This window comes from Arachis duranensis, chromosome 10 (assembly GCF_000817695.3).
Source record: "Arachis duranensis cultivar V14167 chromosome 10, aradu.V14167.gnm2.J7QH, whole genome shotgun sequence".
NCBI classification, from domain to species: Eukaryota; Viridiplantae; Streptophyta; class Magnoliopsida; order Fabales; family Fabaceae; genus Arachis; species Arachis duranensis.
Window position 1 is genome coordinate 96,426,945 of NC_029781.3, and position 22,323 is coordinate 96,449,267.

Here is a 22,323-nt window from a genome sequence, read left to right on the forward strand (position 1 = left end):
ATGAAGCTTAATTAATAATTATATTATCATGCATGGAAATGGAGTATGCCTTTTCTTGCATATATTGCTCTCATCATAATCCAAATTGGTTAATATTTTGATATTTATTTTAACAGTATAGTCCTATCCACAAATTAAATCTCTCATTCTCATTCTCTTTCTCTAGATTTGAGTAAGGAAAAAGTAAATAAATAGACTGTGTTGCTTTCAAAAGTGTTGTCTTTCTCAAGATTCTCACGTGTATGTAAATTTTGTTAAGATAAGGAATGATGATAAGAACATCCACTACTTCTACACATTTCTTGCAAAATTACATGTTTTTTTTACTACAACAATTTTGAGGACACAAATAAATAATTTGCATGCAAAATTTTGGTTACTTCATCATCATCACCTAAGGCCTTAATTTACATAACATCATCATTTAAAGGTACATTCCAAAAAAGGGATAAAAAAAAGAAAAAAAAAAACATGAGGATCACACTTATATAGTCTTCAAATACTTATATAGCACTAATATATGTAACAAAGTGACAACACTATCTTATAATAGAAACATATGATGAAATTCTTCCACAGAGATAATAATAGAAAAAAATTCAAGGGTTTTTCTTGTATGATTTTTTCCTCACACAAATTGTGGAGCACAACATTTCTCACTCAAGCTTGTGTTGGCGGCTGTCTATATTTCACTGCTCTCCTAAAAAAAATATAAAAAAACCCATTACATAATATGAATAAATTATTGAATATTCAATAATAATAATAATAATAATAATAATAATAATAATAATAATAAATTTAAGATAAATATGTTTCATGTAATGACATATCAGAATATTTCAAACAAGTATATTATTAATCTTGCCCCTATTGTTAAAATTTGTCTAGTTATTTCTGATAATAAAATATACATTTTTATTTAGAATGCCACTACTTTATAAATATACATATATAATAGGATAGAACTAAAATAGTATATAGTGTAATAATAATCATTAAATTGGGTCCTCAAATCTACAGTTTCTTTGAACCGAGGCTTGAATTGAATTGGGTTATGCTCAGTGCAAATGGGGCTAAAAGTAGCTCATGATCCTCCAATAAATTAATTAAGCTTTCCATAGAAAGAAAAAGGGGAACCTCCTAATAATTTTTCCCCACTCCAATAACTAAAGTGGTACAGTTATTCACCCAATGTCTTTTTTTTTCCTAATTTTTTTTCGGTTTCTCATGAAAATAAGAGAAAGATTGTTCGTTAAAGAAGCTTTTGATAAAGAAGTGAAAATTATCACTCTTTTGAGTTTTGACTGTTTCAAGTGTGAGTCCATTATGTTCCCCATTTAGCCAAGTAGAAAGTGACATGATATATTATGTTTATTAGTCCTAATTGAATAAAATCTAATTGATTTCGAGATTTTAAACTCTTGTGATTTTAACTTTTATTGAACACACTAAAATCATGTTTCTAGCATGAACATCAATTTGACACAACCAAATTCAAAATGAAGCTTAGAAACACCACATCTAGTAGTAATAGTAGTTATGTATGTTCATGGAAAAATAATGGTTTATATTTTAGTTTTGGTTTTAATGTGTTTAGATATTTTTTAAATAATAAATTTAAAACTAATTATTTTTAAGAATATAATAATGTAGATAATTAGATAAATGTATAAAATTATTTTACGTGAATAAAAATTAAATTCTATAAAATATATGTTTTTAATTTTATCTCTAACTAGATACAGAGTGTTTAACATATCACTTAAATATTCAACATAAAAAATTAAGGATTTAGCTAACATGTGTCTTAAAATAAATTTATCATCAGTAAAAAAGTTTAAATATTTTTATTTAATAAATATAAAATAAATACATTAAAAACTTAAATTTCAATAAAAATTTTCTTGATTTGTAATATTAAGATAAGATAGATAAACCCAAAAACTAATTATAGAGACCTAAAATTAAAATATTTTAAATCTTAAGCAAACCGAAACAAAAAGTTATTAATTTTGTATGTCAAGACAACATTAAACAAAAAACCAAATAGAAAAAAAAAGTTCAAAGTTCAAACCCCATCCCAAGATGAATTTACCCTACTATGATCCTACATTATTACTCTATCTTTCACCCACAATTTTGTACTCACATTCCATGTAAGAAAGCATGCAGATTAAAAGAAGAAGTAGAAGAAAAAGAAAGAAAGAAAAATGAAAGTATATGAATGAAACTCAAACCTGTTGTGAATTGGATCAGGTCCATTAGGAACTCTTCTCTTGCTTACAAAGATCATTTCAGATTTTGAATGCCTCTTCATCATACTAACCAACTTTAACTGCTTTGACATCGCATTCACTCTTAATGGAACCACCATAACCGTCTTCTTCGCTTGTCGATGAAGACGGTTAGCCGATATTGCTGTTAGCATCAACCATGTAACTAATATGAATCCCAAAATTCCAAGAATCAACCTTCCCCTGCCTACACCACCACTACCCATATTTATTTTTTCTCAATTTTCTTTCTCTTTTCTCTTCTCTTATGACTCTTTACTAAGTGGCAATATCTTGCAACTAAAGAAGCTTAAGAACAACAACAATAATATCATCTTGGCATTGATGATCACTAGCTACAACAATGATAATTAAAGAAAGAAAAGAAAGAGAGAATTATATAGGAAAGGAGTAAGGACAAAATAATGAATTGGTTCCTAACTTGGCGGGCTTGGAGTGAATGACCCTATTTAAAAGCAGACATAGAAGAGAAAGAGAAAGAGAAAGAGAGAAGAGAAAGGGAGAAGAGAGAGCATGGCCAAACATATAAAGGGTTTTTGTGAATCACAAAAGTTAGTTATTTAAGAGTCTCTTTAAGCTTGGTAGAGATAAAAAAAAAATTGATAAATAGTAACTGTAAAGTGATCGGTGAAAACTCAGGTGTAGTCGACTTCACGTGAAATTGATAGTTGAGAGCCGTTAAATGAAAATTTAGTTAAATCAGTCAAATCATCGAACGGCTCTCAGTTATCAACTTCACGTGAAGTCGACTGCACTTGAGTTTCCGCTAAAGTAATTTTATACATACATCTAATTATAGAACAATAAGTTAATAAAAATAATTACCTTTTATATTAACAATATAAAAACAATTATGTAAAGGTAAATATTCGCATGTAGTTGTCTTTGTATGAAAGTGAAAGTTGAAAGCTGTTAGAGAATACTTTAGTCAAACATATCAAATTATTTAGCGATTTTTCACTAATAACTTCACGTAAAGGCAATTACATGTGAATTTTTATCTTATGTAAAACGTGTTACATTATCAACGCATTAAAATTAAATTATTAAAAAAATAAAGAAAAAAAAAGGGGTGTGAATTTTCATGCAACTAAACTAAGAAAGTGGATCTATCTATGTATCTTACTCTCTCTACAAACACTGTTTTGTACTTTGTAGGAATGCAAAAAGCTTTGGCTAGTTGTGTGTGAACTGTGAAGAATTGTTTCTTTTTTGATTGAATGAATGAAAACCTGATTCAGAAAGATTCATGTTATATATTGTAGTTTCTCTCTTCAGGATCTACACTCAGAGAAAAAGTAAAGTAAACCAGAGTTACTTTGAACGGAGTAACCAGAATTCTTCCACTGTAATCAAACTTCAGAAATTGTCTAAATTTGTGGAGTTCAGATAAAATTGAATTAGAAGTTCAACTTATAAATTTGGAGATTTTTTTCAAAAGAAAAAAACTCAAAGTAGTAAAGTTAAGAGTTACTCCTAAAATACATGGAGAAATATAAAATATATATTAAAATAATATATAATATTTATACATAAATATATAGTGACTGTTTTTTGTTATACACATAATATTTTTTATTATTAAAATATGTGTTTAACCAATGAATACTAATACGTTCTGAAAAAATAATGGATGCAATACTTCTTAAAAAGTAACTTGCTATTAGAAGTAACAAATCTATTAGTAGTAGGTTTTGGGCTTTTATTTTCTTAAAAATTATAATCTTACAAAAAAATAGTTACCTAATTAATAGGTTATTCTTTTAAATTCGAATTAGTGATATAAAATATAACAAAAAAAATTAAAATTTGTTTAATTAATAAAAGGTATAATATTTTTTATTTAATAAAAGTGTTTAAAGACGAGCCGTTTATAATTGAATCTTATTTTAAAAACTAAAAATAAGTCAATTTAAGAATTTGATATATTGTGCCATTCATGTCTCTATTTTTTTTCTAACAGAAGAAAATTCAATTGGATGTTAAATATTACTAAAATATAAAATATTGGTGACAATAAGAATCAAATTTCCTTGAATTCCGTTATGATGTATATTGGACAATAGACATTTTTAATGTGTAAGTCTCCATTCATCAAGTTGCCAACAATTCAAATACCATCTAATCAAATTGTTGTTCAAAGAATCTTAAGAAAAACTAATTTAATGTATTTGGTGCCAACTAATTTTGTTTGACAAAAATTCAAAAACTACCCAGGAAGATTGGGGAATGTATTTTGCAGAGTGGGACACAAGAATTTGAGGCATATATATGACACATTAAAATATTTAATTTCTTAAATACCAAAAAAAATATTTAATTTCTTGTATATAGGCAACGCGCATTCTTGTCTCAATAAATCTAAGACATATAATTACTACCCAAAAGGGCAAAAAAATGTAAGAAAAATTATCACAGTATAAGTTGTCCACGTGAAATATGACTATGTCATTTAACATGATCAATAAAAACACGACAACATAATTATGAAAGTGGAATTAAAAACCTAACATGAATCATATTTACAATTTTGGACTAAATTTAATATTTATATTTTAAGAATTGAAACGACTAATATAACGATTTAAAAGGCTAAAGGCTAAAGCTAATCTTTATTCTCTAGTAAAGGTTTTTTGTTTTTGCACTCGTGAGGGTTTATCAAAGCAAACACAATAATGTTACATAAAGAACTTTTTTTGTGAAATTAAGACTTAGAAAATTTTAAATGAAAATTTCCTAAACCTTAAATTATACAATTGTTGTAAAAATAAAAGTTTGAACAATAATGCTATATAAACAATTTTCTTGGACACTAAACAAAAAAGGCAAGAGAACAGTGTGTGATTGAAAAATTTATCTCGAAACATGTGTCTACTATGTTGTGTTAGAGATAATAAAGAACCGGGGCCATGAGTCTTATTCATGTGCAACAATTTAGGATGAGAAAGAAACTAATGTGTTGGTGGGATTTTGTGCAATAATAGTATATACATGATTTCTTTCATTACTAAAGAAGACAAAAGTCATTGCTGTTGCTGCTAGTTCCATTCAAGATAACATTTTCTTTTTGGCTGTGTCTATAGTTATTGAAATAAACTTTTGATTAGATATTAGAGAGTGAGTATTAACACTAATATTTTGATATTATCACTCCAATGTTTAACATATTCATACAAAAAAAAATGCAACAGAAGAATATATCTGACAGTGATAATATCCATTTCTTAAATATTATATCCTTACTTCTAATTCTCAAATTATGAGTGAACTTGGTTTTTTGAGATGAACGATTACAATATTATATATACTCATCTCAAAAATAAATTCACATATTGTTATTCAGTGGTACAAAATTTCTTTAAGCAGTATCCATCCATGGATTAAAATTTTGTATAGCTTTTATGTTGTTTGTTTGAGAATTATCAGCACCAAGACCTAAATCCTTTTGATCCCACATTGATGGATTAGACATTCTACTGCAATTCTATAATTTGAAGGAGTCATCTCCTCTTCTTTTGAGCCCATGTTGGTCCGTAAATCGCCAAGAGAGTCCGGCCAAATCGCCTATCGGTTATCTGTAGTTGCAGACAACCACTTAACAGCTCAAACTATGGCCATAACATTAAGATTTGCAACTAATGTATAATCCAAAATATATAAGGGATTCTCTTTATAACTGCTATTGGTTTCTACTACTTGTAATAAAACTTTTCAGCTCCAGACATATATCTATAGTAACATGTTTATTACCCTCTCCATTCTCTATTATCAATTATTGTCACATTTATATCTGGATCAATAAGTCGATGGATAGATTGTTCAGATATATTGATCCAAGAATGTAGCAAAAAGAGACGGTAACAGATAAAAGAGAATGGAGAGACTAATTAGGGTTTATTGCCTACAAGGAGAGTCCCTAACATTTCATGTTATGCATACAAAAGTACCAATGGTTACTTGAATTACCTTTACAAGGCACCCGCATGAATCCAACATGTCGGTTTTTAAAGGATACTCAACAACCTGGATCAGACAACATGGCAACTTGATAGAAACTTAGCAAGTGAAAGATTGTTTGGACCAAGAACAAGAAAAGCAAGAAATTGCTACATACAATAAAAGTGTCTTCTCCAACCAAGGATGACTCTGAAATTTGCCTCATGAGCACCCCATAGTCAACTTGTGTGTATGGAGGGGTGACACTGATGTAATCAAATGGGCCACTGTTTCCTGCATGCAAGAAATTTTGAATTTAAAACTGCGGGAATGGTTTAAATTGGCAGGATTTATAATTATGCATCAAATGGAATTGAAAGGAAAAAGATGCACATGCCTACAAATTGATCTGCCCGTTCAAAGAATTTTTCGACACGGACAGTATGTATAATTGAGGCATCAAGGAATCCAGTCGCCTCTAAATTTAGACGCAAAACATCCGATACAACCCAAGGATCCATCTCCACAAAATGCACCTGAAATTCAGTTTGTATCATAGAAACAATAGACTTCAAGCAAAATACAAATGTAGGCAGAAATTAGCAATCAAATTCTGAAAACTCCTTTCCATCACCATGACCTTGATGAAATCTTTCAAGGGATTACACTTAAAGTTTTTGTAGAATTAACAACACATAGTGAAATGCTCATAAAAAACATCAGTACCTCGGAACATCCTCGGCTGAGAGCTTCAATACCAACAGAACCTGTACCGCTGTACAAGTCTAACCAGCGCCCTGGTCTCAATGATGCAGGACAGCCACCAGCCGCCTTTGAATTATTAAACAAAATTATAAGTTTTTTTTCATTTTTTTATTATTATGGAAAAAAAAAACAGAATTATCAGTGTAACATGGAATTTGCATCTCGAAATTATAAGGAATATACTGCATAACAACCTCCAATACGCAAACTAGTACCTGTAATATATCAAATGCTGCACCTTTTACCACTTCCATCATGGGGCGCACATCCATGCCCTTTGGTGAGAGCAGCTTCGTCCTTCGAGCCGTCCCTCCAAGAACCTATCTTACCATATAAATTAAAGATTAAAATTTTCGATTAGTAAAGATAAGTTGACAACAAGCTTTAAAGATTATCTCAAAACTAAACAGATGTGGCAACCTTGAAAATTAAGAAGTAAAATAAACAGCGGTCGTTAAGGTAAACCTATATTCATAAGCGAAATAGAATACAGTTATGAACGAGTGTATTGATGAAATCATCATTAGGTTTAGTTCCATAGGCGTCATCACTTTCATCGTGTAATGAGTGGAAAAATATTTTTACGCATTACCAATGTTAGATTTTAGAATGAGTTAATCACTAAAGGAGATAAAACCCATTGATTCTAGGTTTTAAGTTTGGAACTACAATGTCTCTATTCCTCTTAACCTTCTAAAATCAATAATGATTGATAGTTAGGAAAAATAAATTATGAGCTCATAAAGAAGAAAAAGTGTTAGAATGTACTAATGATAAAACCTCAAATATATCCATCATCTTTAATGTTGTAGGTAATGCTTCATCATATACATAAGAAGCAATCATCCTAAATGATGTTGGGAATGCAAAGACTGCAGAATACGATGGAATAAGCTCATCAAAAGTGCAGGGTACACTTTACTTACCATTCCTTTGAGGGTTGTTTGCAAGTTGGGATTTTGGAGGTGAAGGAATGGTCCGTACTCCATAGAGTAAAGATTCAAAATTTAACAGGACAAGCCTTTTCTTTTTGCATTTCCTCCAAAACCCCAAGTCACAAACAACCTAAGGGAGCTTCTGCAGTACCCTTACAAACTTCAAGGGTACTGGTACCCTTATTGAAAATTATTAGTACCCTAATTTTCGAAGTTCCCTATTGTACCACCAGCATCCAAGTTCTATCACCAGAAATCTGACCAACTCAACAGAAGTGCTATCAAGGGAGTAAAGGTTTCCCATCTAAATTGTTTTTCCATTCCTAGTACTTAATTACAAGTACCTATATATTAACAATGGAACCAAAGAGAACCCCCTTAGTTTAGTTGCTTACTTAAAAAGCACAAGCAACCTTGCAGCATCTATATGAACTTACAATTAAGCAGTGAACTCCCTTAGGGGGTGCCTTGCTAGTAAAATACTTTTACATTCCTGAGAATTTTACCTTAAAACAACTTTCCAAAGTAAGATTTCTAGTGTAAAATTCCGTCAAAGCATTCTAAATCACTATCAATGATTATCAATTTGCACTTTGCACTTGAAAGAAGCGAGGTACTAAAATTAAGAGTTACCTGAAGCAACTTATGTGTAGTCCTTGGAGGCTTAGCTTCCTCTGCTGAATCTTCTTTCACTTGCTTCCCTCTCTTCATCTTAGGTTGCTCCTTTCTCCTCTTGGACTAAACAGTGGCATTAATTATAACAAAACCAAAATGAACTACAAATGAAAAAAATGCAGCTAATTTTCACACAATACAGAAAATTCAGAAAGCTTTGTTGTGAAATTGACACAGAATTATAAGCATTGGAACCTTGGAAGACGATTGAGAAAAGTAGTCGTCAGCATCAACATCGTAACCATATTTCTCAAGTAAGATTTTTTTATCTTTACTCGCCAATCCATTTTCCGATTCTGCAAACACACACACGATTCCATTAATTTAAGGAACATTAAACCAAATATATAAAAAAAAACTCATTTTAATTAGGAAAAGATGAACATACTAGTGTAAGATGAGACTATGAGAGAGAGGGGTCGATTATTGGTGCGAGAAGAAGAGAAAGTGAAGAGATGAGGAAAAGGAGAAGAATTTGATGATGATGAACCAAGATTTGTTTTGGTGTTTAGAATGAGAGGTGAGAGTATTGAAGGTGAAGAACAAGAAGAAGGAGAAGAAACCGCCATTGCCGGAAAATGAAGGAAGGTGAAGAGTGTGTTTGAAAGGGTGAGGATTTTTTATTTATTTATTTTTTTCAATTAGTAAATAATAACGAAAAAAATAAAAGAAAGTAGAAATTGTTGAAGTTGCTAAATGCTAAGAATTTGAAGGATGAAGGCTCTGTACTCTAGTGTTAATCCGAAAACCCAGAATTGAGTTCGGAAAGGATAAAACGATCTCAAACTGAAAAATTGCACTTAACACTCCTTCAAATTTGTCAAAATTGTTCTATAACGTAAACTTTTTATAAAATTGCAATGTACCCCAACTTTGTATTACAAAACAAAAATCGCTTTTTATTTGGTATTTGAAAAAGTATATGGAACAAAAGAACCAGTAAAAAAATAAACAAAACCAATTAATCTTAATTAATTTAATTTTATTTAATTTTCAAAATTTGTTATTAATTGCCGTGCTAAATGAATTTCGCTTCTGACTAATATGTTCAAAAACTCAAAAACCACTCCTGTGACCACGGAGCACAAAATCAACGAAGATTCAAACTTTCTCTTTTCTTTGGTCAAGCTCGACTCAAACTTTCTCTTCTATTTGGTGGCACAATGCATGGTTCTCTCTAGATATCATTGACGGCGCCGACCTCCTCCGTCGGACCATTCAGCGACGCCAATCTCATCTAGTCAAACAATCAAAGACAAGACTACGTTGCAACACTTCCAGAAGAGAGCAACTTTCATGGCGTTTTCACCTTCTAAAGGATGATCGATTAGTACATTGATCAATCCAACACAAGGCGATGAATAATTTAGTGTAGGTGAATTAGACATTCAAGAGCAAGAAGGGTGGAAGGTATGTTGCATAAGCTTCTCCTTAGTTGTTAGAAATTTTGTAACAATGTGGTATTTGAAGCATTGTTATTCATGCTAATTAGATGTTTTAAATTCGCCGTGAAAACGGACCAAGAGAATTTAAAAAAAAGGAACAAAACGCATTGATATCTAAATGAAGTGCACGCAATCGCTAATGCGTTACACATGAAACAAAGAAATCATATACAAAACCATTTATTTTACAATGAGAAGAAACATCCGAGTCCATACCAAAGACACCATCCATTTAAAATCCTACGATCACGACCGAAGTCCGTGCAATGCGTTAATTTCTAGCAACTTCACAATTCCAGCATTAAAAAACAATGATAAAAAATAAAGAACACCTCCATTTAGTTAACACCACGTGAGTTAATGGAAGCATAGACATGACCAAAAGGGTTATATACACCTTAATATTATCAATATGCAATGAATTGTTTAATCAACTATTGACATCACTAACTTGAAAAAAAATTGTTTGAGAATCCTGAAATAACTAATATATGAAACCTGCTGACGAGTATCTAACAAAACATGAGCCACTCACTCATCAACGAAGTACTAACAAGTTCAAATGCTTTAAACATGCCAAAACATAAAACAGATGCAGAACCATCCAATTTACAAAGTAAAAGAAACATCTTAATTCCTAACTCAAGCACCATCCACTCAGAGGTTTATGATTGATTGTCACCATCAACTTAAGAAAATCAGCAACATGAGATGATAAACCTGCAAGCGAAAACACAATTTATCAGGCTCACACAAAACTAGTTTAAGCCGAAAAATGCCATATTAAGCTACATAACTCTACCACAAGAAAAATATAGTAGTAACGCAGGTGTCTATATTGATGTTTTTCTGCTTAGTCAAAAATTCTACTTCCGTTATCTTTCCCCCTTTCTTGGCTTTCTAGTGGGTAACCCCCCTTTCGACGCACATGATTGCTGTCCAATGCCTGCAGTGCCTTGCCAATTTCTGAATTACGAGGACCCATCACTATGTATAATATGATCTCCTTCCTAAACTCGTGTACAACGTCCTGCATGGCAATCACGTGTTGGAGGGTAATTTTAAAAACGAGAAAGAAATTGACTACAAAGGGGTTCAACTTAATTATTATAATATATTTAAATTCACCTAGTCCCAATGCTGCAATGGTTTATCTAAGAGGAAGAAGAAGAAAATAGTAGTGCCAATTTCAAAACTAAACGCATCTGCAACCCCCAATCAAAGCATAAACATACAGAGATGCTGAGAAATGAACTCTTTTTTCCATCCTTTGATAATCGAAACATGATGCAACATAACATCACCATCTTATGACAAATCAGAAGAAAACATAATAAAATTTTCATACTTTTAAGAACTTGTCAACATCTGAATTAAAGAAGAAACACTCTATTTATAATAAAATTGATCTCATCTCATTAATTATCTCTAATGTAAAATTAAATTTAAGATTATTTTATTATATTTCAACAACCAACCCCACATTTAAATTCACACTATATTTTCAGCATGCAAACCTTTTAAATCAATATTCCACTTGTGGCAAGGAAGTCGCATTGTAGTGACTTATTTTTATTCACGCGTAGAGATGGATGGCATATACATAATGAACCCGCTGGAAGCTTCTTTTTATTTTTCCCCCAAAGAAGACTCAGGTCAATTTGTGACCCCGTAAAAGGATGAGAACCACAAAATTACATTACATAGATAGTTTGTGAGAAGTCAAAAAGACCAAATTAATGTTATTTCTTCCCCTTTATTTTTTCTTTCTTCCAAAGAAGCAATGTATTCTTTTATTAAAAAATATTCACACAAATATCCAAAATTATACACTCAAATAAACATTAACAAATCATACACTCAAATATCCAAAGTTATTCAACAAAAACGTCCCCTAATTTAGCAATATCAAAGAACATCTCATATGAATACCATTCCTAGTCTCTAAACCATAGAGCAGAATAGAAACATCTAACCTCTAACAATTACAATTACAATATTCAACCTAGATAAAAGCAACATCCAATCTGTACCAATTGCAACATCCATGACCCTTGCCCGTATTTCCTATCTTCCCTTTTTGAGAGATTAACTAGAATCCACCCAAATTCAATTAGGAATCAACAAACATACTTACTTGTAATCAAGATTTTGCAACACTCGAAAAACATGAAAAACATGCAGCTGCTATATTTGCCAAGGACCAATGATGCCCCAAAATTGTGTTACCTGAGCTGTACAACTTGAAAAATAGCATCCATCGAATTAGAACTCACACAAACCACTACAACAAAACACTGTCTAATTCCCCTTTCAAAACATACAAAGGAAGTCAGATGAAATATCTACCATACTTACCAATTAGTGAGAGGAACAGGGGGTTTCCAGGATGGAGAAGTGGAGGTCCACCGGCGAGTGGCGCAGCTGCAACACGTAGCTTCGGCGGCGCCGAAAAACCCACATGCAACAGCAGAGCGGCCTCGCTCTTGTTCCGATTTTGGAGGCACGATGGTCGGGGATGCTAGGCGCGGCATCGAAGCGTCTGGAGAAGTTAGGGAAGAAAGTTGCGCTCAGGTAGCTTCAGTGGATTCGCGAAGGCCAGAACCGCTAGGAGCGCCGTCGCGATGTCTGGAGAAGAGAGGGAAGAGAGTTGCGCGATGGTTCCGGAGGCGTGGCACGGGTGTAGATGATTTTCAAATCCTGTGTGGTAAAACGATGAAAGGAGATAGGGTGTTTGGGGAGGGTGAATATGGTTTATCCTGGGTCATTTTTGGATGGTGCTGATGTGCATTGGGCAATTGGGTCCTAGTCCAGACATATTTGGCTGGGTTTTGGATGATGTGCTTTTGGTTTCCTAGCAATACTCTTTTTATTTTTATTATTGAGATTTCAATAATGCTAGGAACCAAGATGGTTCAAGCCAAAAACCAGCCAAATACTTTGGGTGAATCTAAAACCTCTACGTGGATGGTGCTTATACTGGCATTAGGATGTTTCTTTTCTTTATAAATTGGATGGTTGTGAATCTGTTTTCTGATTTATCATGTTTTAGGTATTTGGAAAGGGAAAGAAGGTGAAGAGACGGAGGCTAATTGAATCAATTTTCGTGATTCACGTTGCAATGATACTGAACGTATCTCCTCCTAATTTAAAAGTGGTAAAATATTTAATAACCAATATTTTAAATCATAAATAAATAAAACTAATTAATATATTTGGTGAAATTTGAGATTTTTTATTTTTATTTTTTTATGCCTTTGTGGATTTTTTTTAAAAAAATCTGAGGATCAAATTTGTATTTTAGCGTTAAAAAAATTTTAAACATGCAAATCGGACCCTCCGATTTATTTGAAAATAAAAAAAATTATTTCACCACAAATCAAATCCTTTGATTTGTGTACTATGTAAATCTGACCCTGCAATTTTTTAAATTTAAGGGTCCATTTGTTATTTAAAATAAAATAAAAAATTTTAAATTCATATAAAAAAACACACCAATTAATCATGATACTTAATTACATAATTTTTTCCATTTCTAAAAAAATTAGCCAACAAAAATACCTAACTTTTTTTAAATTTATATATTTAAGACTTTAAGAATAAACACCTAATTTGATTCTTGTCTATTTTTACGAAAGATAAAGCAATTCCTATATAAAAAAAAGATACACTCCGATTTTCAACTTTTTTATTTTGAGACAATACGATCTCTCTATTAAAAAATTTGTTTAATAAGGATAAATATTCTATCTAGCCCTTGATCTTTTCTCCGTGAGACATAACGTACCTTAATCATTCTTAAACCTCAACCAAGCCCCATTCATTAAGAAAAATGGACAAATCGATCCTGCTACTGGATGACAAAATGTTGCCGCTGACATGTCAGATAACAGTGCCATGTGTTACTCCTAAATAGTTGCAGGGACTAAAAATCCTCTACATGTCCCTTCTTCTTCTTCCTTCTCCTCCTCTTTCTTCTCCTCATTTTTTTTTTCAAATTCCAACCTTTGTGGCTTTGTTTCTCTACGAATAAATGCACCTTTTTATTTTTTTCTTTCAAAGTTTTCCTTCCTTCACTCACTTATTTCCAATTTCTTTCACACAAACACTACTGAGCTTCCATTTCTTCATCAATGGTGGATACCACTGAGCTTTCATTCCTTCAACAATGGTAAATTCTACTACCACCCCTTTCACAACCACTAAATCTCATTCTCCATTCACCTCAAGGATCCACTATCCAAAATCTTCTACCACTATCACCAGATGTAGGTTGCATTGCATAAGGCAACCGAACTAAGATACATGCTGGTGTTAGCTTCTCTCTTCTCTGCTGTGTTCTATTTTCTGATATTCATGAGACAAAAATAAATTGTCTCATAAATTTCTGCTGCTGAGTTCAAACAGAATCAAAATTGAAAGTTTGTTTTAAAGAGTCATTTCTGTAACTTAAAAGAAAGGCATAGATTCAACCCCCTTCTCTAAGTCTACCACAACCTTCATTATTTATTATTGCGAAACAATATTTGATTTTTTTGTACAAATTATTGTTAAAGCCCAGTTTTTATTCGGTTTAATTGTGGCATGAAAGTATTTAGATTTTATCGAGTTTAGAGTCAAATTAGGGTTGACAAATAAATCCAGTATGTATTTAGGGCCCGATCTGGATTAAAAGAAGTTGGTTTCACTCAATTTATATACACCCCTAGTGTGATGGTTGAGTGAGAGATAATATGGGATTAGAGTTGAATGGTAAATTTAAAATATGAAAATTTGAGTGAAGGTATTTTTGAAATAAAATGTTATTAAAATTTTAGTTCTCTTCTCTAAAAATTTTAGTCCCTCTATTTTCATTTGAAAATGAAATTTTAGAGATATTGACTAAAATTTTAGGGTAAATCATAGATATAAACCAAATGGAGGCATATATTACACAATTATACCAAATTCAAAAACGTTACAAATATCTACCAGAAGGACAATTTTATATAGTTCGAATGAGACTCATTCGAATTACACAAACCAAGAGTAACTCGAAGCAATCAAATTCGAATTACAAGTGATCAACATAAATCTAATTGGACCAATTCGAATTATGCATGCATGAATTCCAGAGGTAATTCGAATACACTCACGTTTTATGATATAATTTGTAATACTCTTCTACCCATTCTTTTATTAAAAAATTAATAATTTATTAAAAAAATTAATAATTTAAAAATTAAAAATATATATTTTATTCCATGTATTAAAAAAAAGCTAACAAAATATTTAATTACGAGACTTCTTTAAAATATTTATAAACTATCAATTCGAATCCCATACAAATATACAATACTCTTCTGTCCATTCTTGGTAGCTCATGAATATTTTTTAATAAATTTATTTAAATATATACCACAAAAAAGTATTTTATTCTATGCAAAATAATTTTAAAAAGAATGGCTTAAAAAATGTTAGGAGTACTATAAAAATTTGTAATGTTCTAATGACTTAGGTTAATACATGCATATACTCAAATTTTAAATAAAATACTCTATATAGTCAATAATAATTTAGAAATGAAAGAAAATATATTTTTATCATGTATTTACCTAAGTCACTGGAACATTACAAATTTTTATAATACTCCTAATATCTTTTAAGTTATTTTTTTTAAATTATTTTGTATAAAATAAAATATTTTTTTAATTGTTTTGTATGGAATAAGATATTTTCTTTAATTTCTAAATTATTATTGATTATATAGAGTATTTTATTTAAAATTTGAGTATATGCATGTATTTACCTAAATTATTAAAATATTAGAAATTTTTATAGTACTTCTAACATCTTTTAAGCCATTTTTTAAAAGTTATTTTGGATAGAATAAAATATTTTTTTAATATAATTTAAATAAATTATTTAAAAAATTTATTAAAAAATATTCACGAGTTATCAAAAATGGACAAAAGAGTATTATATAAAATTCGAATCGATAGTTCATTAATACTTTGAAAAAGTCTTGTAATTAAATATTTTGTTAGTTTTTTTAATGTATGAAATAAAATATATATTTTTAAATTTTTAAATTAGTAAGTTTTTTAATAAATTTTTTAATAAAAAAATGGACAGAAGAGTACTACAAATTATATCACAAAATGTGTGTAGTTCGAATCAAAGTGATTTGAATTACCCTTAAAATTTATGTATCCATAATTTAAATTAGTCCAATTCAATTTATGTTGATCACTTGTCATTTAAATTTGATTGATTCTAATTACTTTTGATTTGTAATTTGAATAAGCCTCCTTCTAACTACATGAAATTATCCTTTCGATAAATTCTTGTAGCGTTTTTTAGTTTAGTAGAATTATATAATATATGCCTCTATTTAATTTATATCTATGATTTACCCAAAATTTTATTTCTACCAAATATAATACTGAATTCTAATTCCCCGTCCTCATTTCAGTCCAGTATCAAAAATAAACTCTGCTTAAAATCTGAGAGAGATTGAAATAAAGTAACGTCATATACTCGTATATACAAAAGCTTATCGTTAAAAATTAGTTATTAATAATTTTTATATAGACACCATTAATTAGTTATTAGTATAGAAATAACATGAAATCGTCTTATAAAGAAGTGCCTTCAATACCCACACACACCCAGCTTAGAGGCCCTGATTTTAAAGCGTGTGCGATCAAAACCACGTTGTTTTCGTGGCTTGATTATATCAAAGACATCTTCTGCTACCATGGCTTCAATCCCCCCTTTCTTCACCATAGAGTTCTTTATTGCTGTTTTCAGAAGCAATTTGTTAACGCGAGTAGCTTTCTTTAACGCATTTAATGCCTTTGATTTTAATCTTTTTTCTGCTTTTGCTCTCCTCTCACCCTGAGGGCCATAGAAGAATCTTGCTTCTTCGAAAGAAAGCTTTGGCGTGTATGAACAAAAATAATCTTTTATGGTTCTTGCTTTTTCTGCTACTGACTTGCATAACATTAGATCTTGAAAAGGAAGCGTAGTTTGGTTTAGTCTTATTCGATCGTCGCCTTCGTCGTCCACGTCGTCGTCGTCCATTGTTGTTGGTTCTAAGCCGTAGAATCTTGCTTCCTCAAACGAAACCGCAGCCACGAGGTATGAATACTCCATTGCTTCTTCCAGGAGAGTGGAAGCCATGTTTGAATGATCTTTCGTTGTTGCTGGGAAAGTGAAGGAATTGGGGGTTTGTGACAAAAAGTGTGCTAGGGTTTGATTTTTTCCCTTATAAATTGAATTAATATCTGACTTATCTGTTACTTGTACAATAAGTATCAAATCAGTTATGGAATAGATATAGAATTTGTTTGGGTTTCCCAACTATTTTTATGTACACTAATTAAAAAAGAATGATGAATAAGAATCTATAAACTAAAAGTAAATCAGAATCACAATCGGATCAATATATAATATATGATTTATAAATCTTATTAATGGATTTCATCTTAAATTTAGAAAAACAAAAGACACCCTACCATTAAGGAAAAGAAAAGAGGTTTTTTTTTTTAATTCATAAAGTATATAAATAATTTTTCTTTTATGGTTAACAAAACTCAACATCAACAGACCCAAAAAATAAAAAAATCAACACCAATATACATCTAGGAGTATTTATTAGTTTCATATGCATTCCAAATTATTAAATTGAATTCAATTATTATTTGATTTATATAGTAATATAAATGTATGTATTCCAAACACTAACTCAAATCAATTCACAATTCCAGTCATAATTATCTAATATTATCAATCTTACTTTAATATATCCAAATACGCTGTTGTATTACTCTTCCTATAATTTCTTTTCTTTTCTCAATTAAATTGAAAACCAAATTGAATATACATTCTTAGAACAACGGAAGTTAAAATGTTAAATCACAAGTGGGTCAAAATCTTCTTTTGTATAATGATGAAATACTTTAAAAGGAAGAACATGTGTAACCTCAATTAGGAGTATTTGTATGAGTATTTGTGTTACGGTTTAGATCGATTTTAAATTAAAAATTTATTTAATTCGAACACTGATTTTATTTGTAATGTGGTTAAATTGGATGATTTTTTTTTTTAAAAAAAATCTTATCTGATCCGATCTAATTTCAAGTAATTTAGATTGAATTGGATTTGTAGTTTTGTAAACTAATATATATATAAAATTTAAATAATCAATAATAACATAACAAGCCTCAACAATATTTTAAAAAATTAACAATAATATAACAATAAAAATAAAATTATAAATTAGTTAAAATAAATAAATAAATTACATTTTAAACGTAAAATATTTATTAAATAATAATAAGACATGAATAATAGAAAAATGTACAACAAATTAAACATGTTATAAGTATAACTGTAAATATAATAATAAAATAATAATATTATAACACATTGTGCGGTTTGGATTGGATTAGATCGGTTATGAAAAGTAGATTCGAAATCCGATCTAATCCAGCGGTTTGCAAAAAATAAAATCCAATCAAATCTAAATTAGTGCGATTTTAATCGGTTTTTAGTTTAAATTGGATTGGATGAACGGTTTAATTTAGATCGATTTAGATTTAAATACTCCTAATATTTTGTATCTATCTTGATAAGAAAGATACACAGATACTAATAAAAGACATAATTTATTTTTATTTTTATTATTTTTATTAATTTTTTATAATTATATTATTTAAAATTTAGTTACTAATAATTTTTATATAGATACCATTAATTAATGTTTTATTCATTATACTAATATTCTTTTTCAATAAATTATTGAATATATGGTATAATAAATATAAATTAATTAATAAATTATTTAAATTTATAAATATTATTTATTATAGCAGTAATAAATAATTATCGGTGTAAAAAATATATAAATAGTAAAAATTAAAATACAATTAATAGATTAATAATATTATTTAAAAAATAATAATTTTAAAATATATTATTAATATTATGATCTAGATAATTTACGTAATAAAGTAGAAGCTAGAAATATTATTTAATATACGTGGCATATATAATAATTATAATACTTTTACTAGGCTTTAATTTGCAGAATTTTTTTATTAATTATAAACTTAATTTATCATTTTTCTAAACTGAATTAATTATTGTATTTGATATCTTTGTTTTGAAATACACCAGCTGCATATATATATTTATTAGTAATATAAGAAATAATGTAGATTTATTAAAATTGTGTACATTGAAATTTAAAAAAAAATATTAGGTGCTTTTCGTGTAAAATTGTAAATTAATTATAACTTTTATAATAAAATTGTTCATACCCTGGCCCAACAGTAAAGGCCCAGGTCCAAATAAAAGGCCTAATCACATGGATTGAGTCTCATCCAATACCAACCTTCGTCCTATGAAGTCGGTTCTCACCACGACTTGCTCTAAAGAAGTCGGGTACGAGGGTTAGCTGGCAGATAAACACTCATTCAAATGAGTAACTGCCCCTAGAATCTCTCTAACCACTTTCAAGAGCCATATCCTAACCTCCCTAAGATAATGGGACGGTTAACACCCTAAAAAGGTGGCACTACTCCAACGGTGGTTATTGGTTCACCACTATAAATACACTGACACCCCTCAGGTATCTCTAAGTTCTAATACATTCTAAACCTGCTTAATCCTTTGCTGACTTAGGCATCGGAGTGTCTTTGCAGGTACCACCCCCCGTTCTTTCGCACACACAAGTCGGACGGAGGTTCCCGAGTTGAAGATCCACTTGAAGCCTCCTTCTTCATACGTTTGGGCCAACCAACGCCATCCAGCCCATTAATCTCTGGTTACCCACCGTAACATTGGCGCCGTTGCCGGGGACCCGAGAGATCAACCAGTGATGGCGGACAGATCCCCCGAAGAGGGTCATGTGGAGTCAGATTCTGAACAAGAGAATCTGGACACAGGCAATAATGATGCAGACTTGACCCTCCACCAGGGAACCAATGATCAACACAAGGAAGGTACCTTCGGAATAAAAAATCCGAAGGTAAACTCTTTAGAAGGTCGCGAATCAGAGAAAGAGGGACCATCCCACGCAACCAAACTCATGGGATTAGTCCACAGTCGCCTGGAACAATTAGAACAAGAACGGGAGCGACAAAAGGAGACCGAAAAGAACCTAAAAGAGGAGATGGAACGACGAAAAGAGTTAGAAAGAAAACTCTTAAAGTTAGAATCCTCCCTCAAAGGCCGGAGCTCCCGTGAAGAGCAAGAAGAATCGCCCCTAGGAGGGGAGGATCCTTTCAGTGAGGACATAATGAGGGCAAAAGTTCCGAGGAACTTCAAAAGCCCCGATATGGATCTCTACGATGGAACCACGGATCCGAAGCATCACTTAAGCAACTTCAAAAGTCGGATGTACCTAGCTGATGCTTCCGACGCTACGCGATGCAAAGCTTTTCCGACCACTCTATCGAAAGCAGCGATGAAGTGGTTCGACAGCCTCCCCCCGAGGTCAATCACCAGTTTTGAAGACCTCTCAAGGAAGTTTCTGATGAGGTTCTCTATCCAGAAAGACAAAGTAAAACATGCACCGAGCCTCCTGGGAATAAAACAGGAGATCGGAGAACCCTTGCGAGCCTATATGGAAAGGTTCAACAAAGCATGTTTAGAGATTCAGAACCTGCCCACAGAGGCAGTCATAATGGGGCTAGTCAATGGACTTAGAGAAGATCCCTTCTCACAGTCCATATCTAAAAGACACCCCGTCTCTCTAAGTGATGTACAGGAAAGAGCTGAAAAGTACATCAATATGGAGGAAAATGCTAAGCTGAGAGACCTGAGTTGGCGACCTGGACACCCTCTCTCAACAAAAGAGAAGGAGAGGGAAACCAAGAAAAAGGAAGAACTCGGTCTCGAGAGACCAAGAAAATACCACTCTTATACTCCTCTGAAAGTTTATATAGTGGATGTATACAGAGAGATTTGTAACACTGAAAGGCTGCCGCCCCCTAGACCCATTAAAAATAAAAAAAGGGGGGAGCCGCAGCGACTACTGTGAGTACCATAAAATATATGGTCACTCCACAAACGACTGCTACGACCTTAAAAATATGATAGAAAAGCTGGCTAGAGAAGGTCGGCTTGATAGATATCTCATAGAAAGGTCGGACAGTCATAGAAAAAGAAAGCGAGATGATATGGATAGAAGAGACCCACCACCGCAGACTCCGGAGAGACATATCCATATGATCTCAGGGGGGTTCAACTCCGGAGAGACATATCCATATGATCTTAGGGGGGTTCGTGGGAGGGGGCTCACCAAATCCTCTCGCAAAAGACATCTCAAAAGAATCTACCAGGTCGGAGAGGAATCATCCGACCTCCCTACCATTTCATTCACAAAAGAAGATGGGCAAGGAATAATCCCTGGACACGATGATCCAGTAGTAATAACTATGATCCTGGCAAATGCCCATCTCCACAGAACCCTAGTAGACCAAGGAAGCTCAGCGGACATCCTTTTTAAGCCCGCTTTCGACAAACTAGGGTTGGATGAGAAAGAATTAAGAGCCTACCCCGACACCTTATACGGATTAGGGGACACGCCGATAAAACCACTGGGATTTTTACCCCTCTACACCACTTAAAACCACTGGGATTTTTGCCCCTCCACACCACTTTTGGAAAGGGGGAAAAGTCAAAGACTCTGAGTATAGACTTCATAATCATCGATGTGGGGTTAGCATATAATGCTTTAATCGGCAGAGCTACTCTAAATCGACTTGGAGCAGTGGTATCCACTCCCCACATTTGCATGAAATTCCCGACTTCAGCGGGGATAGCAACGGTAAGGGGAGATCAAAAGTTGGCAAGAAAATGCTACAATGAAAGCCTAAACATAAGAGGAAAAGGCAAAGAAGTTAACACAATAGAGCTCGGCGGCGCAAGAAAAGGCAGAGAAGTTAACACAATAGAGCTCGGTGGCGCAAGGGCTAGAGAAGAGCTGCGACCACAACCGGAAGGAAAAACCGAGAAAATACAGGTCGGCGAAGAGGAAGGAAAAAATACTCACATAGGAGCCAACCTAGGAGAAAACCTAAAACAAGAGTTGACTAAGCTCCTAAGAGATAACTCTGATCTCTTCGCCTGGAAGGCCTCCGACATGCCTGGGATAGACCCCGAGCTCATGTCCCATAAGCTCTCGGTCTATCCGGGATCCCGACTTATACAACAAAGAAGACGTAAGCTCGGCCCAAAACGAGCCCTAGTAGTGGAGGAGCAAGTACAGGCGCTCCTGGT

At 32.0% G+C, this 22,323-nt stretch overlaps 2 protein-coding genes across 2 annotated transcripts; both read right to left on the minus strand.

Annotated features, from left to right (window-relative positions):
* Nucleotides 1–354: 354 nt before the first annotated feature.
* On the minus strand, nt 355–2,814 carry LOC107471076 (CLAVATA3/ESR (CLE)-related protein 25). Its single transcript, XM_016090520.3, has 2 exons — nt 2,241–2,814; nt 355–700 (listed from the first exon to the last, which is right to left on the minus strand). The coding sequence occupies exons 1-2, from the start codon at nt 2,501–2,503 to the stop codon at nt 661–663; spliced, it is 303 nt and encodes a 100-aa protein (XP_015946006.1). The 5' UTR covers nt 2,504–2,814; the 3' UTR covers nt 355–660.
* A 2,694-nt stretch (nt 2,815–5,508) lies between these two features.
* LOC107471106 (uncharacterized) lies at nt 5,509–9,371 on the minus strand. The gene is made up of 9 exons (XM_016090549.3): nt 8,997–9,371; nt 8,804–8,904; nt 8,567–8,671; nt 7,214–7,318; nt 6,960–7,064; nt 6,631–6,769; nt 6,412–6,527; nt 6,264–6,320; nt 5,509–5,872 (listed from the first exon to the last, which is right to left on the minus strand). Exons 1-9 carry the CDS (start codon nt 9,175–9,177, stop codon nt 5,798–5,800), a joined length of 984 nt encoding a protein of 327 aa, XP_015946035.1. The 5' UTR covers nt 9,178–9,371; the 3' UTR covers nt 5,509–5,797.
* Between the last annotated feature and the right edge of the window lie 12,952 nt (nt 9,372–22,323).